Source organism: Alligator mississippiensis, chromosome 2 (genome assembly GCF_030867095.1).
Source record: "Alligator mississippiensis isolate rAllMis1 chromosome 2, rAllMis1, whole genome shotgun sequence".
Lineage (NCBI taxonomy): Eukaryota > Metazoa > Chordata > Crocodylia > Alligatoridae > Alligator > Alligator mississippiensis.
Window position 1 is genome coordinate 170,505,691 of NC_081825.1, and position 24,812 is coordinate 170,530,502.

The following is a 24,812-nucleotide window of genomic DNA, read 5'->3' on the forward strand; positions in this document are numbered from 1 at the left end:
CTATCCCCCGCAGCTGGAGCCCTGTGCAGGCTGCCTATGCTCTGCTGAACCATCTGCCTAGGGGGCAGGTCCCATTCCTTGGATCAACTCAGCGGCTTCTTCAAGAAGCCAAAGCCAGCCCTGGCCTGCCAGCTCTCAACCCTGGGACTAGCATCACTGTCCACATATGTTTAAGTGAGGGGAAAAGGCAGGCCTCTGGCATGCTAGCTCCTTGTTCCTCACTCTGCCCAACTCTTGGCCCATAGCTGATGGAACCCATGTGGCCCCAGTGTGGGCCAACATCTCATGCACCTGTTTTGCAGGGCCAAGCCCAGCCCTAAAGGAAAGACTACTCCACTTTCATAGATTCAGATGCTAGGGTTGGAAGAGACCTCAACAGATCATTGAGTACAACCTCTGCCTAGGCAGGAAAGAGTGCTGGGGTCAGATGACCACAGCCAGATGTCTACCCAGCCCCATTCCAAATTTTGGCCACCCTTACCATCACCGCCTGTCTCCCTGGCATGCAGGATCCAAGCTGGATGCCATAGAGGGATGAGAACCACCAGCATGGTTCATTAGTTCATGAGATGAAGTGAAGGGCCCCGTGCCTATGCTGCTTGAATAACTGGGCCCCAGCTTCTGCACTGCGCAGGAAACCTTGATAGATGCAGTAGGGACTGGGCTTGTGCCTGAGCCCTCCACCCCCACCAGGGGCTTCACATATTTCCAGAGTCTTTTGGCGGCATCCTAGGTGCCGGCCCAAGCCCGGATGCTCGGGGTTCAGATGCCTCCAAGTGCTGCCTGCCCTCAGCCGTATGGCCGCAGGAGCCAGCTAGGGGGGAGCCTCCCCTTTCCACCGTGTGGGCTTTAAGCCCCAACAGCTCTGGGGGTCCTGAACCGCGCCGGGAGAGCAGTTATCCCCGGGAGCTTAAAGAAAACTGCCTTCCTGGACCCAGACACGTGGTGTTTCCCCTGCCAGGTAAGTACTCCCCCAGCTGGGGAGCCCTGCAGTCAGGAGAAACAGTGGGAGACACTGCTTACAATCCAGCCTGAGACCACAGCCCCCAGGAGCCAGACGCGCAGGTCAGCAGGGCTCGCTAAGCCCCGCAGTCCGACCTCTTCAACAAGACAAGCCACTGCGCGGGACAGGAGAGGAGCGGAACGAGCAGGCAGGTTGCTGGGCACCCGGCGACACTTCCGCAGCTGCGCTGTGCAGCCCCGCCCCGCTCCGCTCCGCTCGACGTCATCAGCCCGCGCCGCAGGGTCGGTGACGTAATTTATGCGCAGCCCCGATAGGTGAAGGTGACGGCGCCGGGAGGGCAAGCGCCCCTGCTCTGATGGCCGCGCGCCAGCTCCTCCTGCTTCGCGGGGCCGCCCCGCTCCGCCGCCCGTTCTCGGCCGCCGCCGCGCCGCAGTCGGTAAGTCCCGTTGCAAGCGCCCCCTGCGGGGACGGGGCGGGGGTGGTGATGGTGACGGCCGCTCCGTGTGTCTCCGCAGGCGGCCCCGAAGAAGACGCAGTTCGGGTCGTTGCGGGACGAGGACCGGATCTTCACCAACCTTTACGGCCGCCACGAGTGGAGGTGAGCGGCAGCGCCGGCCCTGCCTGCTTCCCGCCCCACTCGGGCCAGACCGAGCACCTTCCGCCTCGCTTTCCTTCTCCCGCAGGCTGCAGGGGGCTCTGAGCCGGGGAGACTGGTACAAAACCAAGGAGATCTTGCTGAAAGGTGTGGACTGGATCCTGAATGAGATCAAGACTTCTGGGCTCCGGGGCCGCGGCGGGGCTGGATTCCCCACCGGCCTCAAATGGAGTTTCATGAACAAGCCCTCGGATGGCAGGTGGGTGAGGCCGGGCGGCGCAGGGCAGGGGGAGCCCTCCTGCCCTTTGCCAGGGTGGTGCCTGGGTCTTCTGTGGCAGGAGGAGGGCAGGAGGGGGTAGGATGGTCCCTGGGTTGTGGAAACCTCCTTTGTTTACAATCCCTCCTTTCCCTGTGGGAAATGGGAGGCATGTCTGGGTATGCTCCCTACCAGTCCTTGAACTAACAAGCATTTCCTAGCACTTGCTGCCTTACTCCCATCTTCCTGTCCAAGGGGGCTGTCCTGTTGTACGGCTTGTGAGCCAGTATGGCACCAGTCCCCAAAAGGAAGTGTCTGGACTCCCACAGCAGGAACGGCTCTGGGCTTTTACTGCTGGGAGTAGTAGCTAGTGGTTGGCATGCAACTAGCTCAGCTGTTTGTGGAGATTGCTGCTTCCTAGAGGGGCTCCTAGATCCCAGCGCAGGTGCCTGCTGTTGACTGGTGCTATGTGGCCTGTGTGTGTTCCAGACCCAAATATCTGGTGGTGAACGCGGATGAGGGTGAACCAGGCACTTGTAAGGATCGTGAGATTATGCGCCATGACCCACACAAGCTGGTGGAGGGCTGTCTAGTAGCAGGTCGTGCCATGGGGGCCCGTGCTGCCTACATCTACATCCGTGGGGAATTCTACAATGAGGCCTCCAACCTTCAGGTGAGGAGGATGTGCATGCTCCATTGCTGGTTGACATGTGGGCATGTCATTGGTGAGTATCTGTTGGAGGGCCAGAAATCAGCTGTACTGACTTATCTCCCCTTGCAGGTGGCAATCCGTGAGGCCTATGAGGCAGGGCTTCTAGGTGAAGATGCATGTGGCTCAGGGTATGCCTTTGATGTGTTTGTGGTGAGAGGTGCTGGGGCCTACATTTGTGGGGAGGAGACTGCTCTGATTGAATCCATTGAGGGCAAGCAGGGAAAGCCACGCCTCAAGCCACCCTTCCCAGCTGACGTAGGTATGACCCTTCCCAGACGCACACTCCATTTCTCTAGAGCTGGGCTTCAGTCTTCCTTTCTAGAAAGGTATTGGTACAGTTCTTTCTGTCCACTCCTTCCTCAGGGAGCTATTCTCAAGTTGCCTTCCTTTGGGTGATGTGGGTATTACCAACCCTGTATGCTTTCCATCCCCAGGGAGTCACCCCTCAAACTGTGATACCCAGTAGACGTGGGTATTACCCTGCCTCCACAAGAGCTGTACTTCACACCATCCCCCCTGGCACATGTAGGCATTACCTGCTTTCTGTATCCCTGGAAGCACAGCTCTAGTCAGAGAGAAATCTAATGTCTATGACAAGTGTGGTAGAACCCCTATGCCCATCCTTTGTTTTACCTTCATCTCTCTCTCCTCTACCCGTTTCCCAGGTGTGTTTGGCTGTCCCACCACTGTAGCCAATGTGGAAACTGTGGCCGTGGCTCCCACCATCTGCCGGCGTGGTGGGGCCTGGTTTGCTGGTTTTGGGCGTGAGCGTAACTCTGGCACTAAGCTTTTCAACATCTCGGGGCATGTGAACAACCCGTGCACAGTGGAGGAAGAGATGTCAGTGCCACTTAAGGAGCTCATTGAGAAACATGCAGGTGGGATATCTGGGCCTTGAGGCCATACTCATATGCCCTTACCCCATGCTGCAGGGCCTCTGGGCTGGCTTGCAAGCCTGTCTCCAGGTACTATGGTTCTAGCAGACCTGGCCTGGGGAACGCATGCTGTGCTCAGTTCTGTGCTATGCCTGACTTCACTCCTTTCTCTCTGCCCAGGAGGTGTGCGTGGTGGCTGGGACAACTTGCTAGCAGTGATCCCAGGGGGATCCTCCACCCCACTCATCCCCAAGTCAGTGTGTGAGACAGTGCTGATGGACTTTGATGCACTTGTGCAGGCACAGTCTGGGCTTGGTACAGCTGCTGTCATTGTCATGGATAAATCGGTATGGCTCCCTTCTCCCTTGCTATAGCAGGTGGTACAGGGCCATGCAGTACAGCATTTACTGTCTCCTTCTCTTCCAGACAGACATTGTCAGAGCCATTGCCCGCCTCATTGAATTCTACAAGCATGAGAGCTGTGGGCAGTGCACTCCCTGTAGGGAGGGTGAGTGAGAGCTGGGTGTGCTTGAGCTGATTGATGTGAGCTACAATAGGTGCTATGGGGTAGTGACTACTGTGCTTTCCTTGCAGGTGTGGATTGGATGAACAAGGTGATGTGGCGGTTTGTGCAGGGCAAGGCCCAGACAGCAGAGATTGATGCCCTGTGGGAGATCAGTAAGCAGATTGAGGGTCACACCATCTGTGCCCTGGGCGATGGAGCAGCTTGGCCTGTGCAGGTAAGTGGGTAAGGCTGAGCATGAGGGTGGGGCAAGGTTGATAGGACAAGTGAGGAGGGGATTGGAATTAGTTTGTGAGGGATCAGATGCATGTGCTGGCTTGGAGAAGGATGCAACTCTGGTAATAGAGTTCAGAGTATGTATCCTAGCCAAGCTGACTCCACCTTCTTCACTTCCTGTAGGGTCTCATCCGGCACTTCCGCCCAGAGCTGGAGGAACGAATGCGGCAGTATGAGGAGTCGGCTCAACAGGCACTGGCATGAGGGCTAGTCAGTCTGGAGAGGTGGCACTCCCCTCTGCATGTGATCAGGCACACCTTTTTCTGTGGTAGGAGGGCAAGGACTAAGTGCTTCATCTTGTGGTTGCTGTGGGGGGCACCTCTGCTAGTAGGTTGGCAGGTAGGAAGGGGACTGCTTCCTGATATTTTTTTTTTTTTTTGGTGAGGTTTTTTCTATGTGTTTGGGGGTGAGAGGGGCTGCTGCCTTTCTGCCCTTCTTGCTGGATGAACTCCCCAATAAACACAGTTGTGCTCATGGGCTAGTAATTTCTCTCCCTGATGGGTAATGAGATTCAGATGTCACAGGCAGCAGCTGGGACAGAGCCAGGAGCTGCTGTCCCTCAGCACTGTTGGCTTATTAATACTCAGATGAAGGTCAAGGACCCTCTATTCAGCTCAGTACTGCTCAGAAGGTGGAAAGAGGCCCTGTTTCCCTTCATGCCCACTTTAGCAGTGAGACTGGCTGGTTGGGCTTTGTGGGGTAGAGCATTTGGGTCTTAATCCACAGTATTTGCCCCAAGGCACAAAACTCCATGCTCCAGCTTTGCTGGTACTTCTGCCTCTCACTGGCCCATCTCTTGGTATCTCGTTTTGCCCTTTCCAGTGCCCTCGATACCAGCCTGCCCACCTCCTCTGATAATATTTTGCTTCAGGGAGAGTGGGCTGTCCTCCAGCCTTCCCCTGGTACCAACCCTTCAGCTGTAACCTTTGTTACTCCATTAAGGATGCTGACCTTTCCCTCAGTGGTGAGCACCTGCCCAGCTGGGGTTTGTGATCTCTGTAATCCAGAGTCCTCTTTCACGTTTCATGGGAGGGAAGGAAGTAGGAACTGCATTCTCTGTATTAATTCTGTTTTGGTTATTTTCATCCAGAGCCAGGCTGCTGTCCCAAACTTTACCTGCTACAGAGTCTGTTGGGCACTATAGCCTGGGTACCTGATCCAGCTCCTAGAATCCTTGTACAGCAAAAGCTCTGTTATCCAGCATCCATGGGGAATGGGGCATGCCGGATAACCAACTTATTTGGTTACCTGAGAGGCATCTTTGCCTTCCTCCTGCCTCATCCAGTGTGCCAGGGGACAGGCACTGTGCTGCCCTTCCCCTGTACATCCTAGAGAAGAATCCCTTCCACTCATATTGAATTACATGTAAACTTTATTAATTTATCAATAAATTTGCCATGGCCCAAAGTGGGACTTCCAGGTTTGCTTTTGCCAGGTCAACCAGCAAGCTGGTTAATGAAGTGCTGGATAACACAGCTTTTACTGTATATGTAATCCTGGGACTTTTTTGGGCGGGGGGGGCGCAGATCAAAGCCCCCACGGTGCGGGAGGGAGTGGGACAAGGGTTGGGGCAGCAGACAGAACTGCAGCTCATCCAGGGGGCCTGGGGAGGCTCCTACTGGTGTGTGCACCCCAGGATGGCACTGGGAACGTGTGCCCCTGGACCTCTGTGGGTTGGGGGACTCCACCAGGCACTTCCCACCACATACTTGGTGGGGTTTTGGTCAGGGCTGCACTAGGGGCGGTGATGATGCTGGGAGGGGGGCCAGCACGTTTGCCCTCCCCCCATGCCCTCCTGGGGTGCGTGCAGCAGCAGGAGCTGGCTCCCCCCTCCCCACACCCCCAGCTCAACCTCAGCTCTGTCCGCTGCCCCGCCCTGGTTGGGCAGCCCCTGCCCCACTCCCTCTACCATAACAGATTTACTAGTTGCACACTGCTGTATCGGAAATCGGATCAGTATCAGCCGATATGCCTGTTTAAAAATTGGCTATTGGGATCAGCCCCCAAAGTCTCTTATTGATGCACCCCTATCCTAGGCCTAGTGTCTTTCAACATGCTTAATGATTTGGATGCTGGTATAGAAAACTTGAGCAAGTTTGCAGAGGACATGAAACGGGAAAGGTTGTGAATATACCAGAAGATGCAAGTGCAATTCAGAAGACTCTCAATAGGGGAGTTGGCTGGAGCCAACAGGATGAAGTTCAATGCAGACAAATGCTAGGTGCTACACCTCAGGAGGAATAATCAGAAACACAAATATGAAATAGGGGACACCTGCCTGGATGGCAGCACTATGAAGGACTCGGTAGTCTTGGTAGACCACAGGCTGAACATGATTCTACAGTATGAAATAGCTGCGCAAAAAGTATTAGGTGCATTAGACATGGAAGATGATAGTGCCTCCCTATTCAGCATTGAGGCCTCATCTGGAGTATTGTGCAGTTCTGGGCTCCACATTTTAAAAAAGATGTGGAGTTTTTAGAGAAGGTCCAGAGGTGGGCAACAATGATGATCAAGGGCTTGGAAGGCAAGTCAAGGCTGAGGGAGCTAGGCACATTCAGCTTGCAGAAAAGGTGCTTAAGAGAGAACATGATAGCAGTCATCAGATACTTAAAGGGGGGGAACATTTTCTCTCTCATTGCAGAGAACAGGACAGGGACCAATGGTTTGAAGTTGCAGCAAAGTTTAGATCGATCTAGGCATAGCTATTCTACTGTCTATCTATTTTCCATACTTCTGGGGACTCTTGGTTGCCCCCTCCCTGTCTACCACATGTATTGGTGGTTTTAAGCCTCCTTCAGAGGCACTGAGTGTTGGCTACAGCCAAGGCTGGGAACTGAAGTCAGAGGTTCCTTCTTGGAGTCATGCCTCTCTGGTCAAGGTCAGACTGATTGCCCAGGAAGGAATTTTACCCTGGTCAGATTGGTATGAACTGTGGGGTTTTTTTGCCTTCCTCTGTAGCAGATGGCATAGCCCTCTACCCAGGACCTCCTGAACATATACTGACATCATTTCATAGAAGCAGGACACTAGATGCCATGGTTCCCCTGCTCTACCTGTGGTAGGTTTAGTGTGTTAGATCTGTGTTGTGTCAGGGTTGATGGTAGTCTTATGGATTGTACAAAATGGTTTAGATAGGGATGATCCTGCCTCAGGCAGGGGGTTGGATTAGATAGCGTCTGGAGGTCCCTTCCAGCCCTACTTGTCTGATTCTTTGACAGAGAAGAATGAAGATTCGTCCCATGTGCCCAGACTGGATTCTAATCTGGAGTAGGGGGATCAAGTCCCTTCCCCATGGCTTGTTTGAGTTGGGGGTCCTGGAGTGTTGCTCAGCCTTTGGAACATGTCCTTCCTGATTGGGACTGGCTGTTGTAGGTCCCTATTCATGGAATCACGGAAAAGTAGAGCCAGAGGGAACTTAAGGAGTTTGTCTAGTCTAACCTACCCCCCCCCCCCCACAAGTATATCCCTACCCAAGCCATCCCATACAAATGCTTGTCAAACCTATTCCTAAAATTCTATAAACAACCCTGCTGCACAATTATAAGATGCAGAGCCCTCTCCTTCCCTAACCTGCCACAAGAAGTCAGGTTGTGGTAGATGTGGCAAATGCAGCAGGATGTGCAGCTGCTGTTGGGTGAGGGTAGAGTTGGGCTTTTCCAAGGCAGTGCTGGGCTCTGCTGCAGGACCCTTAGGGAGTCGTGTCCAGTTTAGCATGGTGCTGGCCTGACCAAGACAAGTCCCCCTGGGGGTCTTCAAGAGGAGGTTAGACGAGTATCTAGCTGGGGTCATCTAGACCCAGCACTCTTTCCTGCTTATGCAGGGGGTCGGACTTGATGATCTATTGAGGTCCCTTCCGACAGAATTGGTGACAGATAGAGGGGACAAGGCTGAACTCCTCAACGAGTTCTTTGCCTCAGTGTTCCTAAGCGAGGGGCACGACAAGTCTCTCGCTAGGGTTGTAGAGGCAGCAGCAAGGCGCCAGACTTCCATGCGTAGATCCTGAGGTGGTGCGGAGTCACTTGGAAGAACTGGATGCCTTTAAGTCGGCAGGCCCGGATGGGCTCCATCCGAGGGTGCTGAAGGCACTGGCCGACGTCATTGCAGAGCCACTGGCGGGAATATTCGAATGCTCGTGGCGCACAGGCCAAGTCCCGGAGGACTGGAAAAGGGCTAACGTGGTCCCCATTTTCAAAAAGGGGAGGAAGGAGGACCCGGGCAACTATAGGCCGGTCAGTCTCACCTCCATCCTTGGTAAAGTATTTGAAAAAATTATCAAGGTTCACATTTGTGAGAGCCCGGCAGGACAAATTATGCTGAGGGGAAACCAGCATGGGTTTGTGGCGGGCAGATCGTGCCTGACCAACCTAGTCTCTTTCTATGACCAGGTTACGAAACGCCTGGACACAGGAGGAGGGGTGGATGTCGTATACCTGGACTTCAGGAAGGCCTTCGATACGGTATCCCACCCCATACTGGTGAACAAGTTAAGAGGCTGTGATGTGGATGACTGCACAGTCCGGTGGGTGGCGAATTGGCTAGAGGGTCGCACCCAAAGAGTCGTGGTAGATGGGTCGGTCTCGACCTGGAAGGGTGTGGGCAGTGAGGTCCCGCAGGGTTCGGTCCTTGGACCGATACTCTTTAATGTCTTCATCAGCGACTTGGACGTGGGAGTGAAATGTACTCTGTCCAAGTTTGCAGATGACACAAAGCTATGGGGAGAAGTGGACACGCCGGAGGGCAGGGAACAGCTGCAGGCAGACCTGGATAGGCTGGACAAGTGGGCAGAAAACAACAGGATGCAGTTCAACAAGGAGAAATGTAAAGTGCTGCACCTAGGGAGGAAAAATGTCCAGCACACCTACAGCCTAGGGAATGACCTGCTGGGTGGCACAGAGGTGGAAAGGGATCTTGGAGTCCTAGTGGACTCCAAGTTGAACATGAGCCGGCAGCGTGACGAAGCCATCAGAAAAGCCAATGGCACTTTATCGTGCATCAGCAGATGCATGACAAATAGGTCCAGGGAGGTGATACTTCCCCTCTATAGGGCGTTGGTCAGACCGCAGTGGGAGTACTGCGTGCAATTCTGGGCGCCACACTTCAAGAAGGATGCGGATAACCTGGAGAGGGTACAGCGAAGGGCAACTCGTATGGTCAAGGGCCTGCAGACCAAGCCCTACGAGGAGAGACTAGAGAAACTGGACCTTTTCAGCCTCCGCAAGAGAAGGTTGAGAGGCGACCTTGTGGCTGCCTATAAGTTCATCATGGGGGCACAGAAGGGAATTGGTGAGGATTTATTCACCAAGGCACCCCCGGGGGTTACAAGAAACAATGGCCACAAGCTAGCAGAGAGCAGATTTAGACTGGACATTAGGAAGAACTTCTTCACAGTTCGAGTGGCCAAGGTCTGGAACGGGCTCCCAAGGGAGGTGGTGCTCTCCCCTACCCTGGGGGTCTTCAAGAGGAGGTTAGACGAGTATCTAGCTGGGGTCATTTAGACCCAGCACTCTTTCCTGCTTATGCAGGGGGTCGGACTTGATGATCTATTGAGGTCCCTTCCGACCCTAACATCTATGAATCTATGAATAAGTCATCATGAGGAAGAACAAATGGTTTTGCTCGCCAAGGGGCACTGGCACAAAACTCAAGTTGTGTTCCTAAGCTTGGATTTCACCATTACACAAATGTTCCAGGATTATCATTTAATGAAGTAAATTGCATATTCTCAAGACATCAGCCAGAAGGCTGCCCAATTCCAAGCAGTATTGCAGCTCCCTAAGCCTCTGACAGCAGCACCCCATCTGTCCTCCCCCCTAAGAAACTAGTTGTGGGCACCCCTAGTTCTTACACCTTTGCCTTAAAGGCAAGTTCTACCACAGAGGGGTGATCCCCATTGCATGGTGTGGTAACTTAGCAACAGGGCACTGGGCTTACAGGAAGGTAGGGTATTTCCCCAGGATCAGCATGGCTTCAGTCCCTACAAACAACCCTCCAAAGTATCTTCTTGCCAACCCCATCCTCACCAAAGGATGTTCTAGTCTGGTATTAAAAAAATCCCAAACTCTTCCTGCATTTTCTAAGGTCTTTTTGTAGGCCCTATACCAAATACAGCGATTACCAGCAAAACAAATACCCACAACAGGTTAGGGCAGTCTATGCTTTGGGAAGAGGCTATTGCCCTCTGGCTTTGATTCACGTTCCCAGGGTAGCTGAAAAAGTGCTGTAGGGATCACCTTACTTGACCTCCCTGGCTCTCTGCCCCCTGAAGGTGGAGGATGATGCCTGAACTCTTTTATTCACTCTCTACATGAGCACTGCACTCCTGGTATTGCATCCCTGAAAGGACTGGTGGAACACATGCTCAGTGGATGGCTGGCACGTGTGTCCTTCTGCGGTAATCATCAGGCACTAGCAGCTCCAGTGTCAAATCAGTAATGATGGCTGTCAACCCCCACACCTTGTGGCAGCCATTGAGGAAGACTGGCAGTGTATAGCTATAGTGTCCTTTGTTGCGGAAGTGGGTATAGCCCTGGTTCTGCACTTCCAGCAAGTGAGACAGTGGGAGAGTGAAGACCTCTTCAACCTAGGGACAAAAACAAAAACATCACAAGGAATATGGACTGGCACTGCATTACCCTAGCCTACCATGCAGGGGAAACACTGACCCGCACAAAGTGACCTCAGCTGGGCATGATTCCACAAATGGGACTAGGGTGTGGGGGGGGGGGATGGACCAGACAGCAGAGCCCCTTTATGCCTCTGTGGCCTGTGCATACTGTAACTACCTCAGCTAATGCCTGGAGGTCAGGGAGCTATGAGAACAAAGCATAGGCAAGGCTGTGTGTGTAAGCACTTGTGCCCACCTGCTCGGATCTGTTGCCTTTCGTTTCTAAAGACACTTGCTGTTGTGCCAAGGCAGAACCCTAGCATAGTGCAGCCCACTATGATAGAAATTTATAGGGAGGCATTTGCAGACCTCCAAGCTGAACTGTCTGCAAGAAAACAGTGTTCCTTTGGGAGACTGCTCATGGTGGCTGTGGTTCTGGGGGGTTCTCACCTGCAGAGTCCAATGGGACCATGTTGAGCTTTAGCAGCCATCTGGGCAAATGGAAGGTCATTGCCAACACCATAAGGAGGGAACACAGTTTGGCTTGAATGGGAATGGGTCAACTGTCTGGGGGACCCTGAAACATGGCTGGGCCCATTGTAATAGTTCACCTTGGATCCAGCATATACCAGCTCTTGGAAGCCCTCCTCATAGGCAGAGTAACCCAAGGGACCCCCTCCCACTGCAGTGCTAGGAAAGGAACACTGAGCAAGAGCATGAGGTAATTCCACCTCTGTGAAGCCTCAGTGGAAGCCTCAGAAAAGGGTTCACACCATGCTTCACCTCTCCAAAAGAAGGATGAGAGCTAACTCAGTTCTGTCCTCCACAGAACTGCCCATGGAGGATACTCCCAATGGCAGAGGGCACCTTAATGCAAACACATGAGATCCAGTAACTGGGCACTGAGGTCAGAATCAGATTGGAACAAGGTGTGATCAATACAGGGCAAGAAGAGTAAGTCCCAGAGAAATGGGTGCTCTTTCTTGAGTCTAGGCTCTAGCTTAGCCAGGACACTGCACAACCCCACATAAGTCTGTGCACATCATCGAATGGTGCTCTCTGGCTTGCTCACCTCCAGCTGCCTTATAGGATATCCACACACAGCTGGAGGCCAGGTCTGAGCTCACCTTGTGTTTAAGTGGTACCTCCAGGGATAAGAAAGGACCCAAAGGCAGAATGGGCTCTGTTGTCTCCCCACCCTATGGAGGATTAAACAGGCAAGGAGCAGAGACAAAAAAGGGTAACTGGGTAGCAGCATAGCCCACACAGCTCACCTCCTGGGGGTTGGGGTTCAGAGAGAGAGACTCCAAGGGACCCAAGTCTGCCAGAACAGGAATGACCACTAACCCCCACTGAAAGAGAGAGAGAAAAAAAGATTTCATAGAGTTCATGGACATTCAGGCTGGAAGGGACCCCAGAGGATCATAGAGTCTAGCCCCAAGATATGAGCCAAGTCTAGGCATCCCCATGAACAACCATCCCCTCACCTTGCCACTCCCTCCTCTCTGCCCCAGGGAGGCTCCTCTCTCCCTCTACAGTGCTTCTCCATGGAACCCCACTTTCCTGCTGATAGGGATGCCCCCCACCATGAGACAACCCTGCCCTGGGGACTCCCACCTCTTAGGCTACAGAGAGGAAACTCACATTACCCTGTCAGGCAGAGGTCTCATGATACCCCAGATGCTCTCACTTCCCAAACGTAGGCCCAGCTCCTCCAATGTCTCCCTCAGCGCTGTGGCCACCATGTCCTGATCCGAGCTGTCCCGCTTCCCACCCGGGAAACTGCAACAACCAAACGAGACTCCTCAGCAGGGCAGCACAGCAGCCGAGCAGCAGGGGCAGTGCCGGCCTGGGGCACCCGGGGAGGGGGGCAGCGGCTCCCCGAGCACGCGGGCTGGGCCGGGGCACCACGCGCCAGCGCCGCAGGTACCTGACGTCTCCCTTGTGCCGGCCGCGCAGACTGCGGGAGCGCAGCGTGTAGAGCAGCGCCGGCTGCCCGCCCGCCCGGCACAGCGGCACCAGCACCGCGGCGGTCGCCGCCTCCAGGCGGTAGCGGCGGGCGGAGGCCTCCAGCAGCGCGCGGCACCGTTGCTCGTTGTCCCGCGACAGGGCAGCGGCGGCGGCTCGGCAGCTGCGGGCGCCTGGCGGGCGGCGCAGGCCCGGCCCCGGGCGCAGGCGGCGCAGCGCGGGCAGCATCGCGCTCTGCGGAGACATAGGCCGAGACCGCGCCGCTCAGCCCCCGCTCCGCCGGGCGCCCCCGCCAAGCCCCCACGGGCAGGCCGCCCGCCACCCATCGGCACCGGGCCGGGGGAACTGCGCGGGGAACTGGTAGGGGGTGGGCCGAGCCTCACCGCGCGGCCGCCTCCCGGCCCGCAACAAAGATGGCGTAGGCTACAGCTGCCGGCGTGTCACGGGCCCGCCAACATGGCGGCGCGGAACCCCCACAGGCACGTAGCCAATCAGCTCACGAGGGCGGGGCCGAGGTGCAGCCCCGCCCCCGCGGGGTGGGGGGGAGGCAGTAGAGAGGTGGGGCTGCGACCACGGCTGACCTGGCTGCGTCGGCGCTGGCTGCGGGGACAATGAGGCGCTCCACTTGGAAGTGCTTCAGCTAGGACGTCTGTCCGTATCGTTCACCGCTGAGCGGAGGGGTGCAAATAACCCGTTGCTGCGTATGGGACACGTTTGGGCAAAACCGAGTCCCAGCGCCAGATATGCGCCAATCCCAGCCTGTTCCCAGAATGGGGCACAACATGGGTAGCCAGGGGAAACAGGATCATCCCCTGTGGTGACCAGCACCTGGCCTTTATTCATCTAGAGCAGAAGTTCCCAAACTTTTTCTTACTGCATACCCGCTTCCAGATTTAACCCCTTAGGTACCAATTATTATTTTAACGAAAATTAATTCAGCCATTACACAATGTCTCCCACATACCCTTCAGAGATGTCTTGCATACCTCCAAGGGTACGTGTATCACAGTTTGGGAACCCCGATCCAGAAGGTGAAACAGATTTTAGCTGTTAAAGTGCAGCGACTTGTGCCGGATTTAATCCTGCTGAGTGCTGAGAGAGTCCACAAACTCTCCCTGCCTCTTGCAGCAAGCTTTGCTGCCCCGCTAAGGCAGTGGAGGCCAATGCCCATCCCTCAGTGCCACTCCAGTCCCCTTCCCCCAGTCCATCTGTTGTTCTGCTTTCTGCTCCATGCCCGATCTCTTGCTCTGCTTCCTGGTCTATCTGCCACTCTGCTGCCTGCCTCCTCCTTAATCTGGCACATGCCACACACAGAAGCTGCTTGGGCCACTTGTACGCATGCTACACACTGGCCACCCCTGCCCTAGGGGCTGGCTTCCTTCAAGACGTAGTGGGAACCATGCATGAAATTAGGGGTGCACCAATAAAGATTTTTGGGGCCGATACCAACAGCCAGTTTTTAAAGAGGCATATCGGCCAATATTGATCTGATTTCCAATACAGCATAGAGAACTGCGTGCAGCTGGTAAGTCTGTTGTGGTGGAAAGGAAGGGGGGAGGAAAGGGGTGTGGGGGGACAGATCAAGGCCCCTGCAGTGAGGGAGAGGAGGGAGGCCCCCTCACCCGGGCCTCCCTGACCCACAGTGGGCAGCGGTGTCCCATGGAACTGGTGAAAAACTGACGCAAAGTACACATTTAGCAAGTTTGCTTTTTCATGGGCATTGGTTGTCAGTTGTCCATCTGATTTAGCAGGGGTCCAATGTTGCCCTTGCTTTTCCTCCAGCTCCCCACATATCTAAAAAAGGACTTTTTATTGTCCTTGATATTTGTAGCTAGCTGAAGTTCAGTCGCAGCCTTGGCTTTCCTGGTTTGCTCTCTGCAGGTGCAGACCAGAGCAGAGTATTTCTCCTTGGTGGTGGTTCCAGTCCTCCATCCTTTGTAGGTCTTCCTTTTAAGATGCAGGAGGTTTGCCAGTTCCCTGGAAAGCCAAGGGGGCTGCTGTGCCCTTTTGCTGCCTTTCCTCTGAGACGGGATGGACTTTCATAGTTTCATAGTAGTTTGGGGTCAGAAGGGACCTGAACAGATCTAGTCTGACCCCCCGCCACTGGCAGGAGCACACGCTGGGATCACACAACCCCAGACAGGTGTTTGTCCAACTTCTTTTTTAATTTACCCAAGGTAGAAGCGAGGACCACTTCCCTAGGAAGTTGGTTCCAGATCCTAGCCACCCTAACAGTGAAACAGTGCCTCCTAATCTCTAACCTGAACCTATTCTCCAGCAGCTTCTGGCCATTGTTCCTCGTCACCCCAGGTGCTGCTGTGGGGAATAGGGCCCTTTCTATTCGCTGCTGATCTCCCCTAATGAGTTTGTAGGCAGACACCAAGTCCCCCCTCATCCTCCGCTTGCTGAGGCTGAGCGGGTTCAGGTCCCTCAGCTTCTCCTCATAGGGTCCTTTTGCCCTCCAACCAAGCGGGTGGCCCTCCTCTGGACCCTTTCAAGGCAGGCCACATCCTTCTTAAAGTGCGGTGCCCAGAACTGGACCCAGTACTCCAATTGAGGCTCTTTGTACCAAAGATACCATATTACTATACATCAGAAAAGGTCAGGATACTTACCAAGTGATTAGTATGTTCCCACAGATCAACCACAATATTTCCAGAACACAGATTTTCAAGGATATAACATTTTAAAACAAACAAAAAAGAAAATACAGAATAAGGAAATCAGAATCAGTGGACAGGTTCATGCATTTCACGAAGGTCTTCTGTCTGGATCTTGAGTCCCACATGCTTAGACTGATTTTTTTCTGGTTTTTTTCTGTGTATTGTGTGTGATCCTTTCCTTCACAGTCAGGTCCCTCCACTGTTAAACAAGATGTCATGCCTGGGGTGGTTGTTTTTCCAAGGCACCAAAATTTGATATCTCATAATCAGTAAAGCTTTAGGCAACAATTCTCTTGGCATGGCATCAGCTTATGTTTTGCATTTCATAAACCAGTTGGAAGGCATCCTCTTTAAAGTAAAACATTGTTCAATGTTGGAAAATGTAATTTTAATTAAAAAAACCCCAAGGAATAAATTGCTGAACAACATGCTTCTTCCAAAAAGAGTGCACTGTATTAGAACATCTAACATAGCGATGGGCAATTATTTGGGCCCAAGAGCCACGTGGGGAGTTTTGATGAGCTGCCACAGGCCAGGTCAGCACCCCCCACCCTCCCACCGCAACAACTCACCAAAACTCCCTATGGGGCTGTGTAGGGGCCAGGAATAATGGTCAGCAGTGGGAGGGCAGGCAAGGCTGGGATCACAGGGCCAGGTTACGGGGCAGTGACAGCTCCGGGCTGGAACCCAGGGCCTAGGGTGACCCCCCCCCGCACACACCCACACATTCCCTAATTGGACGAAACAGTCCCAGAATGGGAACCTCAAGTCTTGGTCCCAGGCTGCATGACTCCAGGACAGCATTTGTCCTGGATGTGCAGTGTTGTGTAGGGATCTACGGGAAATAGCGGGTTTCCCTTTGCAGGCAGGCAGTATTCCAGCCTGTAAGGGGCTGCTTGGGACTTCTGGGAGTGGGATGCAGGGGGTGCTGTATGCACATGCATGCCCTCACACAGGCACGTGGCTGGGAATACAGCTGGACAGCATGGAGAGCAGCTCCCTGCAGGCAAGTCTATGGGGAAGAGAGAGGGAGCAGATTGAGGACCCCAAGGTGAGGGACAGAGTGGGGCAAAGGCTGGGGGCACTGCCCAATCAGGGTAGTGTATAGGGCTGGAGCATACAGTGAGATGAAGCCAGAGTGGCTCATCCAGGGGGCATGGTGCATGGGGGGGCCAGCTTCTTACCGCTGCATATACCACCCAGACAGTGCATGGGGGGTATATGCCCCCCCAGATTTGTGTGCAGGGAGGAGGCAGATGTTGGCTGCCCACTGTGGGCTCAGGGCTCCCCACCCTGCTGCCTTTCCCTCCAGAGCCAATGCCACCATGGCAAGGTGCCCCCTGTTCGCCCAGCAGCACTGGGGGCAGTGGCATGGTAGAATTCTGGCCCCCAGTGCTGCTGGGCAGGCAGGGGGTGTGCAGCCAACACAGAGCTCCTGAGGGAAAGGCAGCAAGGTGGGGAGCCCCTAGTTTGCAGCAGACAGCCCACATCCACCCCTGCCCTGCCCTGCTCGCTTCCGGCTGTGCAGCTGGTGGAAGGGGGTGGGGGCAGGCGGGCATGTATCCTGCCTTTACATTTTAAAAATGTGGTCACCCTACCAGGGCCCAGAGCCCAGATCCTGGGTTCACTCCCTACATGCCCCTGCCCTCTGAGGGCGGTGTAGGGTAGATGTGGAGAAGGGTATAGGGAGGCCTATGCATGTGTGCTCCCACTGGTGCCCGCAGCCTGGCTGGGTGCTGCTTTGCTCCCCCCACTCCAGTGCTGGCTTCTGCACCTGATCTTGCCCTTACTGTTCTGTGCTGCACCACACCATGCTGAGTGGGCAGGTGGCTCCTGCCCCATTGCACAGGACTCTGGCTCCAGCTCCTGGGAACGTGGCCAGGAGCTAAAGCCGGAGCCCTGTGCACTGAGGCAGGAGCCACACAGCTCACCTACTCGCCTGGAGTGATGTGGCATGGCATGGGGTGGCAGGGACAGGAGAAGGAGCAGGAGCAGCTTCCAGCCAGCTTTTCCCAGTGCGGCTGCAGCTGGGTGCTGTTCTGTACTCCCTGCCTCCAGTGGCAGCTCCTGATCTTGCCCCTTCCATGCTGTACTGCTCGTGGCAGGCATGCAGGGCTCCAGCTTCAGCTCCTGGCCACCAGGAGCTGGAACTGGGGCCTCACACACTAGGGCAGGAGCCACCCGGCTGAAGCTGCTCACCTAGAGTGGCACAGTGCAGCCCAACGCAGTGCAGTGTGGGCAAGATCAGGAGCACGTGCCACCACTGGAAGTGGGGGGCACAGAACAGCACCCGGCTGCAGCCACACCAGGAACAGCCTGCCAGAAGCTGTGTATGGTGGTCAAGGTTGGGCTGTGGTCACTGGTGAGAGGCTGGTACAGGCTGCCCTGGCACAAGCAGATGGGGCTTATCTCCATGCAGAGTAATGCGGGGGCAGCTGCAGGCCAGATCCAGTCACCTGGCAGGCCAGATCCAGCCTGTGGGCCATATTTTGCCCACCCCTGATCTAACACTTCTCTCTGCTAGGGCAAAATTCATGTTGAGGTCAGGCCCAAAAGCAGGGTCTCCCTACTCCTGATAGACCTCTGCCCAGTCACAGAGCCTAATCCACACAGACCACCCAGACTTGCAGGTTGGTACCACCTTAAAGGTGCTTTTGCCTTAAGACTTCATTCCAACAATTTACCTTCACCTACTCCTCACATTGTGATTACTGACATATATCACCAGATGGCTGACAAGCCACTCTTGCATACTGAGACTGATACAACAGGCATATATCAGTGCTGGACAAAAGTAGATATGATCCTTCAAAGTAAACAGACACCTCTCCTCATAATTAAGTCAAAGCTGTACCAAGATATCAGATTAAATCCTTCCTGTTCAGTACCACTGCACCTCATAAACTGACCACCACTGGAGAGTATGTAGACTAGAGAAACACTGTCATTAACACAGAGGACCCAAGCCAACCCAAACAGTGACACTTTAATTTAGTCTCCATATTTTTTTATGTGGCAAGCAACCACACCTGCCAAATGCAAGGCTCAGGTGCAGCTCAGTTTCTCTGACTCAGAGAAAGCCCCCTCACACCACCAGGCAGCAGGGAGCTGAAAACCCACCCCTGCGCACACCCCAGGAGAGGCGGGGGGGGGGGGAGTGCCCCCTCCGATCTGTGCACTGGGCAGATGTGGGCTGCCGCTGTGTGCTGGGCTCTACGCCCCACTGCCGCTGCCTCTGAAGCCATGCAACACCATGTGCCTGCCACTGCTGGGCTGTGCCATGTTCCCTGCCTGCCCAGCTGTGGGATGCACAAGGCATCGTGTGGCTCCGGAGGCAGTGGCAGCAGTAATGGCAGTGGAGCACAGAGCCATCTCCGCCCTGCACACATATCAGGGGGACGCATACCCTCCAGGCCTCCCCTGAGGTACGTGCAGCACCAGGAGCCCCCTACACCCCTGGATGAGCCACCCAGGCTCTGACCTTCCCATGACCTGCCCTGGGGCCCCATTTACCCCAACCCCAGCCCCTGCCTCTGCCCCACTCCCTTCCACATGGTGGGGGCCATGGTCTGCCCCCACCACATGGCCCTTCCCTCTCCTCCCCCTTCCCCCACAGACTAACCTGCTGGGTGGGGTGCGTATACACACATGCTCAGCTTCCCCACCCCCCCAAATAATTTTTTCTCCCTCCATCTATGCAGCCTAGCCAGGGGCTTTGTGGGCTAGGCAGTGCACCACAGCCGTGGGTTGCTTGAGCAACAGGCGAATGAAGTAATTAGCTGGCACCTGCAGACAGTCAGCTGATCAGAAGGAAGCAGAGTCCTGGGCACATATAAGCCCAATGCTAGGGCTGGTAGGGGTTAGTTCTCTGGCAACTGTCTTGGGAAGGCGCTCCTGCACAGGAAAGCTACCTGGAGTTTGGTTGCCCATTCTGCTGCCTGCAAGACTAGCAAGGCTCCCAGAGCTAGGAGGCATGCTATACTCAGGGGACAAAAGTTTGCCTTCTTAATGTGGTAGAGCATGCCCCCTTTGTTACTGTTATGTTATAGCTCCAAGGCTTATGCTTGTATTGTTGTTTGAACTGGAGGTTTGGGATGAGGCTGTAAGGGGAGGCTTGCAGGCCTCATTAGTCCCCAGAGGGGTGCAGAAGAGATAAGGGCCAGAGGGCCTGGTAACAGGAACAGACCGAGTTGAGCTAGTGCCTCAGGGCCAGATCCATCACAGTGGGCCTAAGCTAGAAGGCCTAGCCAGATTAAAGGGTCCAAGGCTGAGTAGGTAGAGATCCCAACAGAGAGAACAACATCTGTGTAATACCTGCAAGGCATGGGGTATGGTAAAGGGGAGATGTGGAGTCGCTCACTTAGTTCATCAGGCTTAAGGTGTCCTGTGAGGCACTGATTTGGAGTGAGACCTGGCAAGGGGTCCAAGGACCCATAGGGTCTAAATAGGGTTCAACAAAACTGTGGCTACACAAACTCGTAGGCAGCTTCCCTACTTATTATTTTTACCAGCAAGATGTGGCAGGTGAGACTGGAAGGTGCCCTCAGGGTGGAGCTGGCATGGTCACGGAGCCCTAGGGCATCACAGCCAGCCCTGAGGCTCTTGTGCCATGGCACCCTCCTTCCATGGGAGGGTGCTATTCACTAACCAGTTAATCCTGTTCATGCTGTAGAAGTAACTCGATACCCTGCCCATGCTTCAGGTATCCTGGCTAACCTTTAGAGACAGGTTGTTGAGGTTCTTCTGGCCAGGATGATGCTGGGTCCCTTCAGGTGCCCTATGCTTCCCCTTGTGTAAAGTGGGGGTGGGGGAGGCCTGATCTGTCTCTACAGATGGTTATATGTTTTCCATCTTCAGGCCATGCAGAGGCTCCTCTGTAGCATCTGTACTCATGCAGCATGGTGCCTGATGACATGTGCCTACCTCCAAGGGTTCTAATATGACTAGCAACTTTTTTATCTGAGGTCTGCCATACAAAACCTTTGCTAAAGGCAAAGATCCCTGATGGACCAACCTATATTCCACCTTAGTCCCAAGATCCAACAGTGATCAAGGTTGTTGGCTCCTGCATGAAGTCCTAACTGCAAGTGTGCATCTGATGAACTTTATGGACTCCCCCAATGAGTGCGCTTTCTGTTGCCAGAGGGAAACTGGAGTGTACTAGACTGCTGCTCCTCTTTTGCCACCTCCTATTCTTGAGGATATATTTGCACTATTCCATTCGCTTTTTAATTTATGCACACCCAATCCATGGTTTCTCAAAGTCCCAGGACCTCCTGCTCAACCTCCTCTTGACCTTGGTGAAGCTGTCCATCTACCAGACCAAGAAAAAGATAGTGACAGGGGAAACCTGAGTTGCTGTGGCTCTTGCTTACCCTTGTCTGTGCACATCCCTGAGCAGAGTTTCACTGGGCAGTGTTCCCTGGCTCCTTAGATGCATTCAAGGTGCAGTAGGCACTAGCTGGAGTTTTCTGTTTGGTGTCCTCCCTAGTTCATAACTTATATCCTGCACTCCTGTTCCTTTTTTGTCATGATTTATCCCACAGAATTAGTTGTACATTCAGTGGTCTCCCTCTAACTACTGAAGGGGGCTTGTAATTCCTGGTGGACTTAGACCAGGCATAGGCCATTATTTTGTCTGGAGAACCACTTTATGAATTTTGGTGAGCTGCTGAGGGCCAGGAGGGTGGGGAAGCTGGCCTGAACCAATGCAGCAGGGGAGGGGGGATAATTGATACTATCCAACCTGAGCCTGTCTGCCCCACACCCACTGTCAGGGATGCCGGATGGAAAGGGTGAATGGGATCTCCATGGAGACCCACCAGGACCCTCACAGACAGGGCGTGCTCAGCTGGGTGGATGGGATGGAGCTGCAGGCAGATGAGAAGCAGCGTCTGGAGGTGGGTGAGGGATGGGGCTGGGATCACGGGGTAGTGACAGCACTGGGCCAGGACCCAGGGCAGAGCCATGATCCACTCCCTGCATGTTACTGCCCCATCATCCAAACCCCAGACCTGGCCCTCCCCACCTTGCCCCATCTCACTCCCATGATGCTCCCTGCCCTTCTGTGGCCCCATTCCATCCACCCAGCTGAGCATGCCTGCCTCAGGAGCTATAAGACAGTCTGTGGAGACCCCACCTGCTCCATCTGATGCCCCTGGTGTTGGGTGCAGGGTAGATGGGCCAGGGTGCCCAGGCAGTGGGGCCAGGTCCAGCAGCAGTGGAGACACTAGTGGAAGTAGCAAGAAGGAACCACCACTGCAGGGACTGCTGGAAGAGGAGTCCAGTCATTGCACCATCTCTTCCCTGCCATGTGCCTGGGGGCAATGGGACCAGCTGCACCTGCATAGAATCCCTTGGTGGGCCAGATGTGGCCTGCAGGCCATATTTTGTATACCCCTGGCTTAGGCCTATCATCATTCTACAGTGAATAGGCCTGTCTGACAATGAAAAGGGGTAGATACTTTAGGAAAGTATATAAGCAAGGTCATCCTTTGTCTGGCCTTCCCTGACATTAACCATCAGGGGATACATCCCTGAATATCTTATCTAATAGCTCCCAATGGAACTGTCCTCCAGGATTTTGTCTAATCCCTTGTTGAATCAAGTTATACTATCTGCTTGTATAAATTCTATGGCACTCAGTTCAGCAAACTTACTCAATGTGTAAAAAGTACTACCTCTTGGGTTTTCTCTTTTTTTCTTTTTAAACCGGCCTCCTGATCATTTTCATGAATTCTGCAGCGCGTAGTGTATTGCAACAGAAAATACACTACCCATTTCAAGCCCCTTTTATTTATTTAAATACTTATTTAGTACTTTTTCTCCTTCCACTTATGAACTTTGTCCTCTTATTTGCATCACGGTTGTGAAACAGGTTACGTAAAAAACAGGAATCTACTATACTGATAAACTGAACTAGCACACCCAAGTGTTGCTGGCTGGATATCGGTTACTCAGTGATTAGTTAACCAAATGCCGTCATGCTGAATTCAATCCTTTAATAATCAGTTGCTAAATGGTTAAGAGACTGTGCAGACATCCCACTTAGAATTTATTAATATAGTGTTAATAATTCAGCACATTAACAGAAAAAATATAAGAATGTTTAAGGCAATTAAATGGGAAAACATGCAGAAAAGTGTCACAAGAATTACTGGCGAGCTTAAGAAGATGCCTTACAGCAAGAGACATAAAGAACTCCATATGTTTCATTTTTCAAAAAGAGAATTCAAAGCTAAGAGTTACCATCATGGAAGGGAATGCTGGATATCAAATGAATTTTTAACCTAGTAAGGAGAGTTGTAGGAAGAACTTAGAGCTGGATGCTGAAGCCAGACTAATTCCAGCTAGATATTCCTCATAAATTTTAACAATGAGGATAATTAACAAGTGGGGACAGGAGGAGGGGGAGGGAATACTCTCTAAAAGAACAATGTATTCTCCATACCTTGATGTCTCCAAACCAAAACTGGGGCGGGGGGGGGGGTTATTTATTTATTTATTTTTTCCCCAAAGATGTTATAATCAAACATCAGATATCAGACTTGCAGCAGAGGATCCAGGGTGATATTTCATAGTCTAATATTACAGGAGGCCACACTAGGCTGGTCTGTATTGTGGCAGTAACATGTCTTGGTGCAGGCGGGATGGGGCTACATGCCCATAAACTGTACTAGGGAGAGTCACAAGCCATGTGAACACCTTCCCCCTTTGCTGCAGTGTATAGGAGCTCCCCTATCATGCTGCATCAAGCAACTGTGCCCCACACATCACCCCTGTACCATGTGCCTTTGCAGGCCTCCCCCCTGCACCACGCACCTACTTGGCTCCAGGCTTACCCTCAGCTTCCCCAGCTGTGCTATGCTGCACTGCCCTGCCCCTCATGGGGTGGGGGCAGGTTGTGAAAACCAGGGGAGCAAAGGGGAGTGGCAACCAGGCAGAGCCCCAGGGTGCAACTTAACCCCTCAGGGGCAGCGTATGGCTTACAGGTTGCCAGGTGGACAGTCCTACTGTAAATTATACTAAGCCGTATCTTGCCCAAGACAGAGACTGATTGATCTGGAGGCTGTGGTTGCATGAGAGTTGCACCAACAGCAAAACTGGAAGCCCGTGCAACTCAGATGCTGCTTTATTTCCCTGGGTACCAGGTTGGGTTGGAAGACAGGAATTGGGATGCTGATGGAAGCTGAGAGGCAACAGTACAGACCAGAGCTGGAGGGAGTATAATGTTTGCCCTTGGCCACTGGGTTCCCGTGATGGGGTACTTACTCAGATTTCCATGCCCTTGGGGTTTTGTCCTCAAGTCAGCATTCAGCAGAGACAGGTGGGATGGTAAACAGCTTTATCTTCATTAGGAACAGGGTTCAGCAACACACACACTCACAGCTTGCAGGGAGAACCACAACTAGGGTGGTCATTGAGGTACCTCAAAAATAGAGGACAGTTGCATTTAGTGCAACTGTCCCTACCACCATGAATATTGCATGCCTCTCAAGGCTGGGGTGGCATGGTGAGCTTCCACAAGTGGTCTTGGTGGCGGGGGCGTGGTGGCAGCGAGCAGGGAGCTCTCGCAGGCAGCCACAGCGGTATTGGTGGCGAGAGAAGGGGGGGGTGCTGAGTGGTGAAAAAAAGAGGACATAAAGGTGTCTGGTTTCATATCAATAGAGGACAGAGGACTAGAAAACTGGACTGTCCCCTATAAAACTGGACAAAACCAGACATAAAAAATGGCGACCCTAACCACAACCCACCACCAACAAACCACACCCACAGGACATCAGGGGGAAAGACTGGCATGTTCCACTGCAGCCCTTTACAGGTACATTTCATATACCACAGGGAGCACTGATAGGAGGCAACATGGGGAACAACTGGGAAGAGACAGGACTAAAAAGTAGAACTAGACATCAGCACTGTGGGGATTGAAGAGACATAAGCATGAAATGCTGCTGCATTAGAATTAATCCTGCTTTTCACCAGTGTAAATGACAGCAGAAGGTGCAGGTCAGCACAGCACGGGGACCATGCTGACCCAATTTAGGAGTAAACCTACCCTGGGCAGGTGTCTACATATGTGTGCATTCAGAGGCAGATTTGGTGCTCATAGCAGCAGTCTTCTTCCACCCCCGCACTGGTCCCCTGTGGCAGGGGAGCTGGAGGCTCCACCCACAGCCGCCTGTGGCCAATGGCCCTCTTTAAAAGGCAGCCCTGCTCCCTGGCCCCCTCCCTTTCTGGCCTGGAGCAGAGTGCGGTGCCAGCATACTGCAGTTCTGTTGCTGGAGCCTCTGCCCACTGCACCATGGCCGCTCCACCCCCAGGCCCTGGCAGCAATGTCCACTGCACTGCCCCAGGCTCATGCTGGCCACCATGC

At 53.6% G+C, this 24,812-nt stretch overlaps 2 protein-coding genes across 3 annotated transcripts; one reads left to right on the forward strand and one right to left on the reverse strand.

Annotated features, from left to right (window-relative positions):
• The first annotated feature begins 1,265 nt into the window (after positions 1-1,265).
• Positions 1,266-4,675, forward strand: NDUFV1 (NADH:ubiquinone oxidoreductase core subunit V1). The gene is made up of 10 exons (XM_006276885.4): positions 1,266-1,400; positions 1,480-1,562; positions 1,648-1,818; positions 2,305-2,488; positions 2,597-2,786; positions 3,193-3,405; positions 3,583-3,749; positions 3,829-3,910; positions 3,997-4,142; positions 4,325-4,675. Exons 1-10 carry the CDS (start codon positions 1,320-1,322, stop codon positions 4,403-4,405), a joined length of 1,398 nt encoding a protein of 465 aa, XP_006276947.3. The 5' UTR covers positions 1,266-1,319; the 3' UTR covers positions 4,406-4,675.
• A 5,213-nt stretch (positions 4,676-9,888) lies between these two features.
• On the reverse strand, positions 9,889-13,204 carry NUDT8 (nudix hydrolase 8). Of its 2 annotated transcripts, XM_059722399.1 has the most exons (5): positions 13,160-13,177; positions 12,739-13,010; positions 12,458-12,590; positions 12,083-12,160; positions 9,889-10,784 (listed from the first exon to the last, which is right to left on the reverse strand). In XM_059722399.1, exons 2-5 carry the CDS (start codon positions 13,002-13,004, stop codon positions 10,563-10,565), a joined length of 699 nt encoding a protein of 232 aa, XP_059578382.1. In that variant the 5' UTR covers positions 13,005-13,010; positions 13,160-13,177; the 3' UTR covers positions 9,889-10,562. The 2 variants fall into 2 exon arrangements, with proteins under 2 accessions (XP_059578382.1, XP_019349688.2); XM_019494143.2 differs by having other exon boundaries at positions 12,739-13,204.
• Between the last annotated feature and the right edge of the window lie 11,608 nt (positions 13,205-24,812).

Bases quoted from the DNA above. Each gene is read 5' to 3' on its own strand.
- NDUFV1 (XM_006276885.4), top strand. From the start codon at position 1,320: ATGGCCGCGCGCCAGCTCCTCCTGCTTCGCGGGGCCGCCCCGCTCCGC. The intron at 2,489-2,596 runs GTGAGGAGGATG...CTCCCCTTGCAG, and splicing joins ATGAGGCCTCCAACCTTCAG to GTGGCAATCCGTGAGGCCTA. The intron at 2,787-3,192 runs GTATGACCCTTC...CCCGTTTCCCAG, and splicing joins ACCCTTCCCAGCTGACGTAG to GTGTGTTTGGCTGTCCCACC.
- NUDT8 (XM_019494143.2), bottom strand. From the start codon at position 13,022: ATGTCTCCGCAGAGCGCGATGCTGCCCGCGCTGCGCCGCCTGCGCCCG. The intron at 12,161-12,457 runs GTAATGTGAGTT...TCTCTCTTTCAG, and splicing joins TGAGACCTCTGCCTGACAGG to TGGGGGTTAGTGGTCATTCC. The intron at 10,785-12,082 runs GTGAGCTGTGTG...TTTTGTCCCTAG, and splicing joins TGAACCCCAACCCCCAGGAG to GTTGAAGAGGTCTTCACTCT.